The 14,760-nt window shown below is 65.2% G+C and overlaps 2 protein-coding genes across 2 annotated transcripts in view; one reads left to right on the top strand and one right to left on the bottom strand.

The window, feature by feature from the left end:
- Nucleotides 1–14,760, top strand: part of RSPH14 (radial spoke head 14 homolog) — a 47,121-nt gene that overhangs the window by 22,524 nt on the left and 9,837 nt on the right. The gene's annotated exons all lie outside the window — the stretch shown is intronic.
- The window catches only part of GNAZ (G protein subunit alpha z), a 33,963-nt gene that overhangs the window by 16,942 nt on the left and 2,261 nt on the right, over nt 1–14,760 (bottom strand). Inside the window, exon 2 of the mRNA XM_059677034.1 lies at nt 1,203–2,391. Coding sequence (XP_059533017.1) covers nt 1,203–1,925 — 723 coding nt within the window. The 5' untranslated portion in view covers nt 1,926–2,391. The remainder of the gene's footprint in view (nt 1–1,202; nt 2,392–14,760) is intronic.

Genomic DNA, 14,760 nt, shown 5'->3' with positions numbered 1-14,760 from the left:
CCTCCGCAACACACGGGCCCAGCTGGGGCCCAGGCACCCTGCCGCCTGCGTCCTGGCACACCTGTGGACCCGGGCTTGGCGGGAGACAAGCCCGGCGCCCAGGGGCCTCGCCGCACCAGCCGGGAGATGACAGCCTGAGCGCCGGTCCCCGGAGGGCTGGGAGCAGAGGCTATCGCCAACCTCAGGTCCCTCAGAAAAGGACCAGCCCAGGAGCCGACCGCCGGAGTCGATGCGGCTGGAAGACCTTCGCCTCAGCGTCACACAGCCTGGCCGGCCCCCAGCCCTCTGCCCTCAGCAATGCCCACAAGGCCCTGTCCTGGGGACAGTGTCCTTGGCTCAGGCCCCTCCCACCAGCGACACCCCTGGGCACAGCTCTGGAGAGAACCCCAGGGGCATCGCGGGGCAGTGAGGAGGGCCCTGCCCGGCCTCCATGGCTGCCTGCAGCTGCTTCCCCTTCTCCAAGAGGCCGGTCTCCTTGCGAACCCGCACACCCTCCTCCAGAACAGCGCGCAGGTGCCCAGCACAGACCTCCTCGAGCGCAGGCCCCATGAGGACTTCCCAGCTGAGCTCCCACACATAGCTACCACCTGCCTTAACGAGACCGGGGAGGGAGCAAGCCCCTTCCTTGCCACTGCCCTGGTCCCCCAGACCTGAAGGCCGGCCCCCGTTTACCAGCATGGCGGGGGGGGGGTCCCCCATGAGCATCATCACCCCTGCCCTAGGTCCTGCCCGTGCTGCCTCCCCCAGCCCCCGGCACCCCCAGCCCCACCGCAAACCGCTCCTCGCAGACCCGTGTGCCTCATGCCCCACCCAGGATCAAAGGCCTCCGGAGGGCAAATCCCGCGTCTGAGCTCAGTGCTCCTGCCTGGCCCAGAACCGCCGCTGCAGGGCGGGCGGGGGAGGCCTTGGCCACGGCCATCCCTCGTCTGGCCGCCTGGCCTCTGCCACCACCACTCCTGGGAGCCAGGGAGCCGGGCACCTCGCGCACTGGCCTCCTGCCTTGGTCCTCACAGCAGGTGTGACCCTGAGGTCCCGCGGTGCCGGCGGAACCCCGTGCTCCACATCTACCCCAGCCACCCACCTCGCTGCAGCCACCTGGACCCCTCTGACGGCAGCCTCGACGCACCCCCCCTTGGACACGCCCAGGACCCCCCGCTTCCCGGGGGGCGGCGGCGGGAAGAGAGGAAAAGCTGGCCGCTCACCGTCTGGTTGTCCTCGTACAGCTTCAGGTCGTAGCCGCTAAGCTCCACGCAGAAGATGATGGCCGTGACCCCCTCGAAGCAGTGGATCCACTTTTTGCGCTCGGACCGCTGCCCGCCCACGTCCACCATCTTGAAGGTGAGCTCCTTGAAGGTGAACTTGTTCTCCACGATGCCCGTGGTCATGTCCCGGGAGCGCAGGATGTCCTCCACGGTGGGGATGTAGTCGGGCGCGGCGATGCGCTCCAGGTCGTTCAGGTAGTAGGCCGCGTTGTCCTCCAGGTGGTACTCGTTGGAGCGGCCGAAGCAGGTCTGCGCGCCGGGGTCGGCCCACAGCCGCCGCATGACGCCCAGCAGCTCGGGCGTGATCTCGCCCTTGCTCTCGGCCGGGCCGGTCAGCGCGAACAGCTGCACGGCGTCGTAGGCGCGGTCGGGGTTGTGGAAGTCGATCTTGAGCGCGGCCAGGGCGCGGATGATGCGGGTGAGCGAGTCGATGGCGTTGTAGAGGATGAGCGGCTTGTACTCCTTGCAGGCCTCCAGGTTGAAGCCGCCGCTGTGGATGATCTTCATCTGCTTGACGATGGTGCTCTTGCCCGAGTTGCTGGTGCCCAGCAGGAGCAGCTTGATCTCGCGCCGCTGCCGCTGGCTCTCCGAGCGCAGGTGCCGGTCGATGCGCCGGGACCGACGTGCCGCCTCTTTCTCCTCCGAGCTTTGCCGACATCCCATGGTCTGGCAGCGGCGGCGGCGGCGGCGGCGGCGGCGGCGGCGCGGACAGGAGCGGGACGGGTGCCTCTCCCTCTGCCCCGAGGGGGCGGGATGCGGAGACTCACTCGGGCGGTGTGCCCGCGGCCCTCGGGCGCTCAGTGCAGGTGGCGGGGCGAGGCCGGGCCCCGCTGCAGCCCCTGCCCCAGCGCCTCTTCTGCAGCTGGCATGGCGCTCCGGCTGGGGGAGGGGCGGGGCCCTCCCTCTAGCGACACTCCCCCGCCCCGGGCTGCCACCTGGCCTGAAGCACAGCAGTCATTTCCTGTCCTCCTGGGGGTGGGAAGGCGTCCGCTCGCCTCTGCCTAGGCTGTGGCCGTCTGGTCCCCGGTGGCTGTGGCGATGCTGCTGGGCGAGGCTGGAAGGCCTGCCGCCAGGGCCTCGGCCGCGGGTGCTCCCTGCGGCCCCCCTGCCTCGGGCATCTGCCCTTCACCTGCCGATACAGAGAACAGCGTGAGTCTCCTCCAATGGAGTAGGGGGGGAGGTGGGGAGCCCTGGGGGGGGGGAAGTAGTGACTAAGCCCCTCCCTGGAGCACCACCCAGTTTGCTGAAGCCAGTGCTCAAGGAACGAGGGCCAGCGCTCCGCCAGCTGCCAGCGTGGGTCCGTGGTTGAGTGTTGACCCAGGAACCAGGAGGTCTCAGTTCGATTCCTGGTCAGGGCACATGCCCTGGTTGCGGGCTCGGTCCCCAGTGTGGGGTGAGCAGGAGGCAGCCGATCCATGATTCTCTCTCGTCGTTGATGTTTCTCTCTCTCTCTCCCTCTCCCTTCCTCTCTGAAATCAATAAAAATATAAAAAAGAAAAAGCGGTGAGGCCCTTACCTAACACCATAAACAAAAATTGACCAAGTGGGTCGGAGCCTTTAGAACGCGTCAGGCAAAAGCGGCCGACGTCGGACGGGCGGTGATTTCTTGGCCATGACACCAAAGACACGGGCAACGAAAGGAGACAATTGACGAGTTGGACTTGGTGAAAATTAAAAAATCCTGTGCATCAACACACAGTAACAACGGGGTGAAAGGCCACCCACAGGCTGGGAGGAAACATGTGCCAGGCATGTATTTGCTGAGGGGTGAATATCTAGCATATACAGAAACCCCCAAAAACTCAACAACAAAAACTAAGTCAAAACCAGGCAAAGACGTTACACAGGCATTTCTCCAAGGAAGACAAACAAGTGGCCGATAACTGCATGAACACGCCCCACGTCAGTAACCTCCAGGGCAATGCCAATCAAACCCCCATGAGACGCCCTCACGCCCTCCGACGGCCACTGTCAACACAGCAGATGGTGAGGGTGCGCGGGACTCAGGACTCGGCGCGCTGTTGGTGGGAATGGAACACGGGGCAGCTGCCGTGGAAAACAGCGTGGAGGTTCCTCAAAAAATTAAAAATAGAACTAGCAGATGTGCTCCAGCAATTCCCCTTCTGGGTACAGACCCAAAGGGACTGCCTTCAGGTCCGGGAGAGATCTGCATGCGCCCTTTGGACGCAGCTCCCTTCACAGCAGCCGAGATGCAGAAGCAACTGACCGATGGACGGACAGGCAACCTGGGGCCCATCCTCCCGAGGAAATAACACTCAGCCTTAACAAAGGGGGGGAATCTGACGCAGGCTACGCATGGATGAACCTCGAGGACAGCCGCCAAGTGAAGCCAGCCCGTCACAAGAGGACGGACGCTGCACGGTTCCACGCACACGAGGTGCCCGGAGGCACAGAGTTCACAGAGACAGAAAGCGGATTGGGGGGGGGGGGGGGGCGGGGAGCTGTTTAACCGGACGGGGTTTCAGTCTGGGAAGATGAGCAAGTTCTGAAGATGGATGGCGGTGAGGGTTGCACAACAGTATGAATGTACTTAGTCCTTCTCAGCTGTACACTGAAACGCGGTCAAAATGGTAAATTTTATGTGATGTGTATTTTATCACCAAAAAATGTTTTGTTGGAGACCTACCAAAAAAAAAAAAAAAAAAAAGGCGAAGGCCACGTGTGTGGGAGAAAGGCGGCGGGTGACCGGCCCTGGCTCCCCCGAGCGGAGGCCTGTCCGGCCCGCGCTGTCCACAGTGTGCGCGGCGGGGTGCCAAGCCCCGTGGGGGGCGACCCTTGCCCTTCCAGGCCAGGGTCCAGAGCCGCCCTGTCCGCGGAGGCCGGGCTGTGCTTTGAGAGCATGTGCCCCACGGCCTGGTGGCCGCGGGCTAGGCTCCGAGAATCAGGCCCTGACCAGTGCACACCGGTAGCCGCAGGGCAACTTAGGAGGAGAGGGGAGACGGTGGCCTGCGACCAGCCTGCCATCTGCTCAGGGCAGCACCCAGTCACAGCTGAGGTGGTCCCCTCGCTGGGGACACCCTCTTGCTTCAGACCCCCGGAACCCACATGCTGGGGGCCCACACAGGGCTCTCCCGGCAGCTCTGCGGCTCAGTTGCACTCAGGGGTGGGGTGGGGGGGTGCGTGCAGGTGCCATGGGAATGGCATGGGGCAGGGGCGGGACCTTCCATTGTCCCTGCGACGTACTGGGCCAGGGATCTGAGCGTGGCACGTGGGCAGGTCGGAGGTCACAGCTGACCGAACCAAAGACCCGTGCCCGTTTCCGAGGGTGAGGGGGGCAGGAGTCAGAGCGAAGGCGGCACATGATCTGTGATGGGGAGGCACCGCGATCCGAGGGCCGGGGAGAGTGCGAGGCGGCAGGGCTGGAGAGGCGGGCTCACCTCCTGACGGGTGAGGTGAGAGGTGACCGTGGGCAGGAGGGCAGGGAAGGAGACCTGCCTGTGCCAGGGCCTCTGGGTGGGACTGTGCCCAGCAGGAGGGCAGGGAGGGGGACCTGCCTGTGCCAGGGCCTCTGGGTGGGACTGTGCCCGGCAGGGAGGGCAGGGAGCCGGCAGGGGGTCACTGTGGACGCTGGCTTCTCCTCTGCGCGGGGGCAGCCAGGCTGGAGCGAGGTGTGTGCCCTGCAGACGGGACTGAACAGCTTTTTGGAGCAGGGAGGCTCCTGCATGAAGCAGTTGTGAGGGGCAGCGGGTGGGGAGCGCTGGGGGAGGTGAGCTCATGGGCTGTGCAGTGGAGTTAGGGCTCAGGGCGCCCGGGGAGGGGACCTGGGAGGAGGCGGCGGGGGTACCACGTGGGCTCAGGCGGATGCGTGGACCCGCCGGGGCTCCCAGCAGCTGGGACTCCTCTGCCCGTGGCTCTTGAACTCCCCGGAGGCTCCTCACAGGCCTCCCTGAGGCGCCCACCCAGCTGCCTGTCCTCCTAGAGGCTGCCAGGGGTGACCCCCAAACCGACAGCCCCCGCAGCACACCCCACCCCGGGGCCGCTGGGGTTGGTTAAACACCTGGGGTCACACCTGCAGGAGGAAGCGAGCGCCACAGGCACCAAACGGGGACCTTCTCCTCCAGGAAAGGCCTGAGAGAGAAGCAAGCATGACCTCCCTCCGGGGGAGCTGGGTGCCGCTCACAGCGGGGCCTCGGGGCCCCTCATGGGATTTGGTGGCTGCCCAGCCCTTGGGGTGCCAAAGGGCGCACAGGGAACCTGGGTCCAGGCCACGAAAGGGGGACCCCGGGCAGAGGCAGCGAGGTGGGCCCTGGTGGCAGTGCTACCCCCGCCCTCACTCCGGCCAGAGCCACCCCTTCTCCCAGGAAAGGGCCCCACCCCGCCCTACGGTGCCCCTGCTGCTCGGTTCCACTGGCCTGTCCCCCAGGGCACCCTCGCTGCTTCTCCCAGCGCTCGGCCACCCGGCCCCAGGCCTCCACCTCAGATCCCGCGGGCAATCAACCCACCCACCACCGGCGTCTGCTCATCCCCCTGCCCTCTGGGAACTGAGCCCGGGCGCAGGCTCTGCTGGGGCTCGGGGGACAGGGGTGGAGGGACCGAGTCTGGGCATCCAGGGTCCGCGAGGCCATTTCTGATGAGAGCAGCGCCTGGAGATGAGGGAGCAGGCGAGGCGGGCTGACTAGAAGGCCAGGGGACAGGACGTTCCGGGGAAGTGAGGCCCCCCTCCCCCTCCATTCTGCTCCCTGGTTGCCGCTCTCCTTCCTTCTGAGCCAGTCGCTGTGAAATATGTGAGGACAGATGGATGGGCACCGAGACAGCGGGGCGCTCTGAGGCTCCCAGCATCCCTGCTGACCGCATGACCTTGCGTGACCTCGCCACCCGGGGACACCAGGGGCCCGTGGCTGAGGACCCACTGTGGCCGCCACTCCCAAGCCCTTGGTACCCCTGGGACTCTGGGACTCCTCCCTGTGCCTGCCCTCCCCACCACACCCCAGTCCATTCACCCTCCTCCCCAAGGCCAGGCAAGCGCCCTGAGGGCCCCAAACTCGAACTCGAACTCGAACTGTGTGGCCTGTTGTGCTTTTGCCACCTGCCCCCAGCTGATGGCTCCTCCTCCCACCTTCTCAGGCTCACTAGGGGGCGGGGGTCCTCTTGAGCCCTCCTCCTGCCCACCCCTCCTCTCCCCTTCCCACCATCCGGGCAGCTCTCCCTGCCCCCTCCCTTCCCAGTTAGCTCGTGCCCCTCCCCAAACCCCATCCTGCCCACTCCCCATCCTGCCCACTCCCCATCCTGCCCACTCCCCATCCTGCCGACAATAAGACCCGTCGGGGGGGGGGGGGCAGGACCGTGCAGAGCATCGTAGAAATGGCGGTATTTCTTATCTCTAATAGTTCACGTTAACCTGAGGCAGAGGCAGAGGCGTGCTCGCATCTGCCCGTTTTGGGAGCCGGGACCGCCTCTCAGAGCCCAGCAGCGACTGGAGCTGCCGCCCCCGTTCTGTTACCCCACAGCCACCAGGTGTGGCGGACAGCGACATTCTCAGGGGTGAGGTGGCAAAGTGACCGGGACCGGCGCGTAGCTGTCACGACTCCCCGCCCCCACTCCCACGCGGCCTTGCCCACACCAACCCCACCACGGCCCCACGGAGGCTTTCGGAGCCGCCGCGTGTCCACGGCAGCCCTTCCCGCGCTCACATGGACCGTTTACAGGACGCTCCGGGACAATCATAATGACACGGGCATGACGCACACAGGTGTGGGGACACACCACTGCCAAAGGGGAGGGGGCCAGAGGGCGCAGCACGGGGCGCCCGCTGTCCTGGGACAGTCACCTGCAGTGTCGCAGCCCATGCGCCACGGGAGAAGGCGGCACCCACTCGCCCAGCGAGCGCTGGGGACAGGGGCAGAGGGCTTCTGAGCGCCAGGATTTCTGTAAGGCTTGTATTTATTTATTTATTTTTAATATTTGTATTGATTTCAGAGAGGCAGGGAGAGGGAGAGAGAAACACCAATGATGAGAGAGGATCATGGATCAGCTGCCTCCTGCACGCCCCACACTGGGATCGAGCCCGCAACCCGGGCATGTGCCCCGACCGGGAATCCAACCATGACCTCCTGATTCATACACAGGTCGACGCTCAACCCCTGAGCCACGCTGGCCGGGCTCTGTGAGGCTTGTAGATGGCTCTGCATTGATCAGTTTCTGCAAATATTGGGAAAAACGGTAGCTTGTGCATATGAGACGCTACTGCCTGCACCAGCGGAAAGGGCCTGGGGACATGTGACTGTGTGTGGGTTCTTTGCAGCCGTTCACGGCCACCGGGGCCCTGGCCACCGGGTCAGCTTATCCAGGTCCCAACCTGCCCGCCTGGCCTGGTACTAAACCTAGAGCAGGTTCCCTGAAAGCAGCCCACTGCCTCTCCCGCCTTCTTTTAGAGCCGGAGTCCGAGTAGATGGGAGAAGGACCAGGCCATGTGGGCAGCGTCCCAGCCGCAAATAGGCCCCAGTGGACGGCTCTGCCTGGGCGAGGCAGCCTCAGCCCTGGGTGCTGCTGCAGATGCCGGGAGGCTCCCTGTGGCCCCCACAGTCCGAGGCTCTGGGTGCCTCAGCCCTGGGTGCTGCTGCAGATGCCGGGAGGCTCCCTGTGGCCCCCACAGTCCGAGGCTCTGGGTGCCTCAGCCCTGGGTGCTGCTGCAGATGCCGGGAGGCTCCCTGTGGCCCCCACAGTCCGAGGCTCTGGGTGCCTCAGCCCTGGGTGCTGCTGCAGATGCCGGGAGGCTCCCTATGGCCCCCACAGTCCGAGGCTCTGGGTGCCTCAGCCCTGGGTGCCTCAGCCCTGGGTGCTGCTGCAGATGCCGGGAGGCTCCCTGTGGCCCCCACAGTCCCCAGGCTCTGGGTGCCTCAGCCCTGGGTGCTGCTGCAGATGCCAGGAGGCTCCCTGTGGCCCCCACAGTCCGAGGCTCTGGGTGCCCTCCACCCCGTGCCCACAGCCGCCAAGGCTGCCCAGACGAACGTGATAGCATCGCCTGGGAACACTGACTCAGGAGGAAACCAGGCCAGGAGGAAAGAGAGAAAGAAAGAAGGCAGAGGTTCCGCGTCCAAGGGGAGGGGGGCACCCTGCCCGGGAGGTGCGCCTCCGCTACGGCCAATGGAGGACCCCTGCCTGGGGGGAGGGGGACCTGGCTCCCTGGTTTCCATAGCGAAGGTGCTTGTGGCGATCCACCAGCCCCTGCACTGGGCGGGGCCTCTGCTTTAACCAGATGGGCACGGCAGATGTGCGGCTGCCTCTCGCTGGCCTGAGCAAACTTGGATATGGCCCGGCCCCAGCCCCAGCCCCCGGCTCCCGGCCCCAGCCCCCGGCCCCCAGCCAGGGTGTCCTCATCTGGTGAACCCGTTAGGGCTGGGGCTTCCGTTGCTGCCACTGAATGCGTGCCCTACCCCCACCCCGAGGCCCGTTCACGAGCCCCGCCCTCACCCTTCCCGCCCAGCTCCAGCCTCCTCTGCCATGGACACTGCCCACCCCCCCCTGCCCCCCCAGCCTGAGCTGCAGCTCCCCTTCGGCTCCAGTCCTGGCCGCCACGGTGGCTGCACCTTTCACACCTGCTCGGTCCTCCACCCCTCGTCCTGCCCGGGAGAGCCCGGAATAGCCAGCAAGGGAAGGCTGACCCCCCTGGAGACTGAGGCCCCGTAGTGCCCGAGACCAGCCCTGGCACCCAGAGCTGGAGCAGAGATGGTGCGTGTGGCGAGGCTGCCGGGGTTCCTGGAAGAGGCGGGTGGTGTTGGGGTACCAGGGGGCCCCTCCTCCCCGCCACAGGGCAGGGCAGGGCAGGGACGGGCCTGTGTGCGTGGTGCTATCACAGAGGGAATCGATGCTTGGCACTGGCCCAGTGTTTAAGGGAAATGAATAGATTTTGGCTGAGGACAAAGAGAGTTTGATTAATCAGAAATTGGATAATGGAGGCAACACTCTATTTTTCTTCCCAGCATTTTATCGAGAAATATGTTTGCACAGCACATCGGAAGTAACGGAAGGCTGTGAGCAGGGTGGGGGGAGGGGGGCGGCCGCGCTGGAGCCCAGCCCAGCCCGGGGACAGGGCTACCGAAGCCACACGCACTGACAGGGACGGGTGGCAGGCTAGCTGGTGATCACCTCATGGGGCCACAGGAAGCCAGAGGGGATAGGTTGGGCAGGCCAGAGGTCACACACAACTGGGGCAGCTGGGGTCAGAGGTTGTGCCACAAAGAGGTGGGCAGGGGAGGGGCAGGCACACAGCCAGGTCCTTAGTCAGCACGGTGGTGGATGGCCGCAAAGCAGGTTCCTCATGTGGAGACGGCTCCGTTCCCAGCCTGGCCCCCTCCCCGCCGCTCCACCCTGCCCATGGCCTTCTTGGTCACCCCCTCCCTCCTCCTGTGCTGTCCCCTCTTACGACACTGAGAGCCTACGCTGCACAGGTTAGGGGAGCAGGTTTCTGTGGGCATCTGGTTTCCCGACCGATCCCGCAGGCGCCTCTGTGCCGGGCAGAGCTGGGCCCAGGCTCCCTCCCTCACCCCGGGCACAGAGGCTGCCCCGGGAAGAGACACTTAACAATGACCCGCATTGCCAGTCAGACTCATGATGCTGCTGGGGAGCACGGAGGATGACGTTGGGTCCTCCCCTGACCTGGGGTCAGGGTGCGTGTCCTGAAAGATGGGCCACGTAAAGGGAGATGAAGGATGAGCGGAAGCTACTGAGCAAGGCTGAAGGCGTGGCAGGGGTGGCCAGTCCCGGGCGACACCCCCAAAGCCTGCCTCCCGGGCGAGCACCCCCAAAGCCTGCCTCGGGTACCTCCTGCAGACAGGGCTCAGCGACCACGACTGCTCTCCTTGAGCCACAGAGCAGCCGCAAACCCTTATCCACGCTGTGCGCTGGGCTGCTGCCTGGGAGTTGGTATAAGAAGCGAAAACCGTCTGCACCCTTGACCGGGACCAACGGAAAGAGGAGGACGCTGAGGTCCGGAGAGTGGAGGACGATGTGCCAGCGTCAGCGGCACAGGCAGGGCCGGGACTAGAACCCAGGGCTCCCGACTGTCCATCCAGTGCCCTGTCCCCCGCACTGAGTGGCCCGGCCGAGCTGCTCTTGGGGGCAGGGGCACCGGGAAAGGCCATCCCCCCATCACAGGCTCCCGTGGGCACCGGTCCTTTCCCCCGCCAGGATCTTCTTTTCCATGGACGTGCCTCTATACGTCCCCACTCTGTGGATCCCCGAGTCTGGCCAAGGCCCCACCAAGTCATTCCATGTCACTGAGGGGCCAGGCGTCAGCCCGAGGCATCCAATCCCGGATGCCGGGACCTGGGCCTGTGGTACCAGCGTGAGAACCCGTCGGGCAGGCCACCTGCCTCTGGCTCAGGAGTGAACCCGTCGGGCAGGCCGCCTGCCTCTGGCTCAGGGGTGAACCCGTCGGGCAGTCCGCCTGCCTCTGGCTCAGGGGTGAACCCGTCGGGCAGGCCACCTGCCTCTGGCTCAGGAGTGAACCCATCGGGCAGGCCGCCTGCCTCTGGCTCAGGGGTGAACCCGTCGGGCAGGCCGCCTGCCTCTGGCTCAGGAGTGAACCCGTCGGGCAGGCCGCCTGCCTCTGGCTCAGGGGTGAACCCGTCGGGCAGGCCGCCTGAGGGAGGGGGCCACCCGGGCTGTGCACCTTGCCCGGGGCCCCGTCGGTCACCCACTCGGGAAAGCCCCCGTCTCCCCAGGTCTCCGTCTCCTTAACTGGGAGGAGAAAACGGAGGGGAAACAGCCCCCCTTGGCAGAGCTGGCTGTGGAGGGTAAAGTGAGCTTCTGTGTCCCCCAGCCCCACCGAAAGGCACCTGCCCCCCGTGACCCAGCAGTCCACTGCGCCCCGAGAACGCCTGGGCATGCACTTGGGCTCCGGGGGACGGTGCACTGGGGCCCTCTCTCCTCCACTCAACTCGGCCGTGACCTCCATGATCCATGACTCAGGGGCAGGCCTCGGGGGGGAGGTCAGCCCCCACCCCGCCAGGGCTGGGGGTGCTCAGTGGGCAGGGTCCCTTCCTGGAGAGTGTGCTCCGACCACCACCCAGGACAGGCCCACGGGAGACACCGGGTGGGTTTCTGCTTAGAGCAGCGGTTCTCAACCTGTGGGTAGCGGCCCCTTTGGGGGTCGAACGACCCTTTCACAGGGGTCACCTAAGACCATTGGAAAACACATATATAATTACATACTGTTTTTGTGATTAATCACTGTGCTTTAATTATGTTCAATTTGTAACAATGAAAATACATCCTGCATATCAGATATTTACATGACGATTCATAACAGTAGCAAAAGTACAGATATGAAGTAGCCACGAAAATAATTTTATGGTTGGGGGTCACCGCAACATGAGGAGCTGTATTAAAGGGTCGTGGAGTGAGGAAGGTTGAGAACCACTGGCTTAGAGGCTCCTGGAAGGAGCGTGGGGCCTGACGCGATTTGTAAAGACCCTCCCGGCCCGGCCGGTGTGGCTCAGTGGCTGAGCATTGACCTGTGAACCAGGAGGTCACGGTTCGATTCCGGTCAGGGCACATGCCCGGGTTGCGGGTTCGATCCCCAGCGGGGGATGTGCAGGAGGCAGCTGATCAATGACTCCCTCTCATCACTGATGTTTCTGCCTCTTTTCCCCTCTCCATTCCGCTCTGAAATCAATTTTTAAAAAATTAAATAAAAAAAGACCCTCCACACCATGGTTTTAACAGCCTCGCTTCGTAGCACTTTTTGGTGGATCCTCCAGGGATGTCTCTAAGAGTTCCACCCTAATTTAGAAGCAGACAACTCAGAGCTCTGTGATGTCGCAGGCTCCTCTGAAAAGAGACGAACGCAAGGAAGCCATTGTTGGGTGAGGCTGCCCACTGCGCCTGCCCGGGGCCTGACCACAGGACGCGAAGGCCTGCAGCTCTCAGGCTGTGACTCCCGCTAGAGACTGCGGGGGGGCGGTCATGGGGCAGAGGGAGAAGAAACCACCACATTTGGGAGGCAGAGGTGGGGCTCAGAGGGTGGCTCTGACCAACCCCAGTGGCCCCAAGTGCCACACACAGCCCACCAGCCTGAGAGAGGCAGATGGAGGGACAGAGGGTGATGGCACTGTCCTCGCTGCCACCACCACCAGGCTTCCCGGGCATGCACACAGGCAGGCACAGGGCCCCGCGCCTGGGGCAATGCTCTGCTGTCACTGTCCTGAAATGCTTCATCATTAAAAAATATATATATATTGATTGATTTTAGAGAGGAAGGGAGAGGGAGAGAGAGAAACATCAATGGTGAGAGAGAATCATGGATCGGCTGCCTCCTGCACGCCCCACACTGGGGATGGAGCCCACAACCCGGGCCTGTGCCCTGACCGGGAATCGAACCCTGACCTCCTGGTTCACAGGTTGACGCTCAGCCACTGAGCCACACCGGCCCGGCTGCTTCATCATTTTTAACGCGGGCCCTACACATTATGCGGCCTGTCCTGCCCATGTTACAAGTCGCCATGAACCCCGTGTCCGCGCGGTGTCTGTGCGGGCCCCGCCCTCCGGGGCAGACAGACCCAGGCGTGGCGTCTGCACTGCTCTCCCGAGTCTCTGGTCTGGAGAACCTTCTCAGCTCACAGGGGGAGCAGTGGAGGCCCCGAGGCCTGGCCCCGCCCTCCTGGCCCCACCTGCTCCCCATCCCCATGTGACCTCGGCCGGCCCCTGGCTTCCCACACACTTGGCGCCGGACTCCAGGTTCCTGTCCCCAGACTCTCTCCCCTCTGACCGCCACGTGCACCCATGACCTGCAGGGTCTGACCGACGCCCAGGGCCCTGCCCCTCCAGCTGAGTCTGCCCCGTCCGGCTCCCCAGTGCCAGCCCCGACCTCAGAGCTCTCCTCCTCGCCGCCTCTCCAGCCGCAGGTCCCACCGAATGCCCCCCTGGGTCAGCAGCCCCCTCACCCCAAATGCCGCCACAGCTCCTCACGGCCTGCCTTCCGGCCGGGCCCCTGCGCCCAGCAGCCAGGCGGGTCTTTTGAAAGCGAAGTGAGCTCAAGCGGCTGTTCCAAAGCTGCGGGGCTTCCAGCTTCCCTGGGGCCTGCAGAGCCCCCCCCACCTGCTCCGCAGCCCCCCCACCTGCTCCGCAGCCCCCCTCCTGCTCCGCAGCCCCCCCACCTGCTCCGCAGCCCCCCTCCTGCTCCGCAGCCCCCCCTCCTGCTCCGCAGCCCCCCCACCTGCTCCGCAGCCCCCCCTCCTGCTCCGCAGCACCCCCACCTGCTCCGCAGCCCCCCCATCTGCTCCGCAGCCCCCCTCCTGCTCCGCAGCCCCCCCACCTGCTCCGCAGCCCCCCTCCTGCTCCGCAGCCCCCCTCCTGCTCCGCAGCCCCCCTCCTGCTCCGCAGCCCCCCCTCCTGGGCTGCAGCCCCGTGGACTTCCCGTGGGGCCCGTGCGTTTGCACCTGCCATCGCCTCTCCTGGGGCGCTTCTGCCTCGCCCCTGGCTCCGCCACCGCCCTGCGCCCCTCCTGCCCCGCAATCAGTTCCCGCGCGCTGGGCCGGCCTCCTACCTGGTGCGGGCGCCACAGGGTGGACGCGGCGTCGGTTCTGCTCGCGTGTCCCTGGGCCTGGCACAGGGCCCGGCCCTCGGCGGGTGTGGTAAATATCAGCCGGAGGAACGACTGAATGAACAGCCGTGAGGGCGTCAGTCTCCTCCCAGGCCCGGCAGACGGGCTGTGAGTTAGTCCCTGAGTTCACGGGGCCAAATCTGAGGGGGCGGAACCTGTGCTGGGGAAGTGGGGGGCCGGTGCAGGGACTTTGGCTCTGTCTATGGGTGGGGACAAGGTGGCTCAGAGGACAGGGATGGGCCAGGTCCTGCCCCAGGTCTGCGCCTCACCTGGAGCTCTGCCCTCCCCCCCCCCCCCCTGCGGGGAGCTGGGCCCTCCCCCGCCTGCCCAGCGGCCCTGCCCCGTCTGCACAAGCTGTGTCAGGCTGCCCCTGAGGCTGCTGCCTGGGGCTGATACAGCGGGTGCCCAATGCCTGTTCATTTCCTTCACCCTCCTTCCTGCCCACCCTGTGCTCCAAGGACTGCCTCTGGGGCCTGGGCTCCCCCAGGTTTCCTTCCTGGGGCTGCGGGAGAGCAGTGGCTAATCTGCCTCCTTCAGAGTTCCTGCGCCCGCCTGGTCAGCTGCAGCGAGAATGCCCTTAGGGCACCGGGTTTCAGGACTGCGGGCTGGTGTGGGGCAGCACGGGCTGCCTCATCCTCACACCCAGGGGGTAAGGCCGGTGGCGCCCTGTCATCGAAGGTACCCACAACATAACCATGCCCAGGCCACACCCCGAGCCTGGGCCCGCCTTCCCTGGGACTGGGCGCCCCCTCCCATTGGCCTCTCTGCAGGGACCCTGGGCCGTCTTCCCAAGCCCACCCCGCCCGGGTACCCGGAGTGCCCGGCATCGCCCTAGAAGCTCCCTGTCCAGACCACGGCGATTTCCCTCCTGGGACCCCAGGAGACAGAAGCGCTGAGCAGCTGGGACAGAGGGAGAAATGTATTCCCCGTGTCCCA

This window comes from Myotis daubentonii, chromosome 19, assembly GCF_963259705.1.
Source record: "Myotis daubentonii chromosome 19, mMyoDau2.1, whole genome shotgun sequence".
NCBI classification, from domain to species: domain Eukaryota; kingdom Metazoa; phylum Chordata; class Mammalia; order Chiroptera; family Vespertilionidae; genus Myotis; species Myotis daubentonii.
The sequence above is the reverse complement of the archived record's forward strand: the minus strand, read 5'-3'. Positions and strand labels throughout refer to the sequence as shown.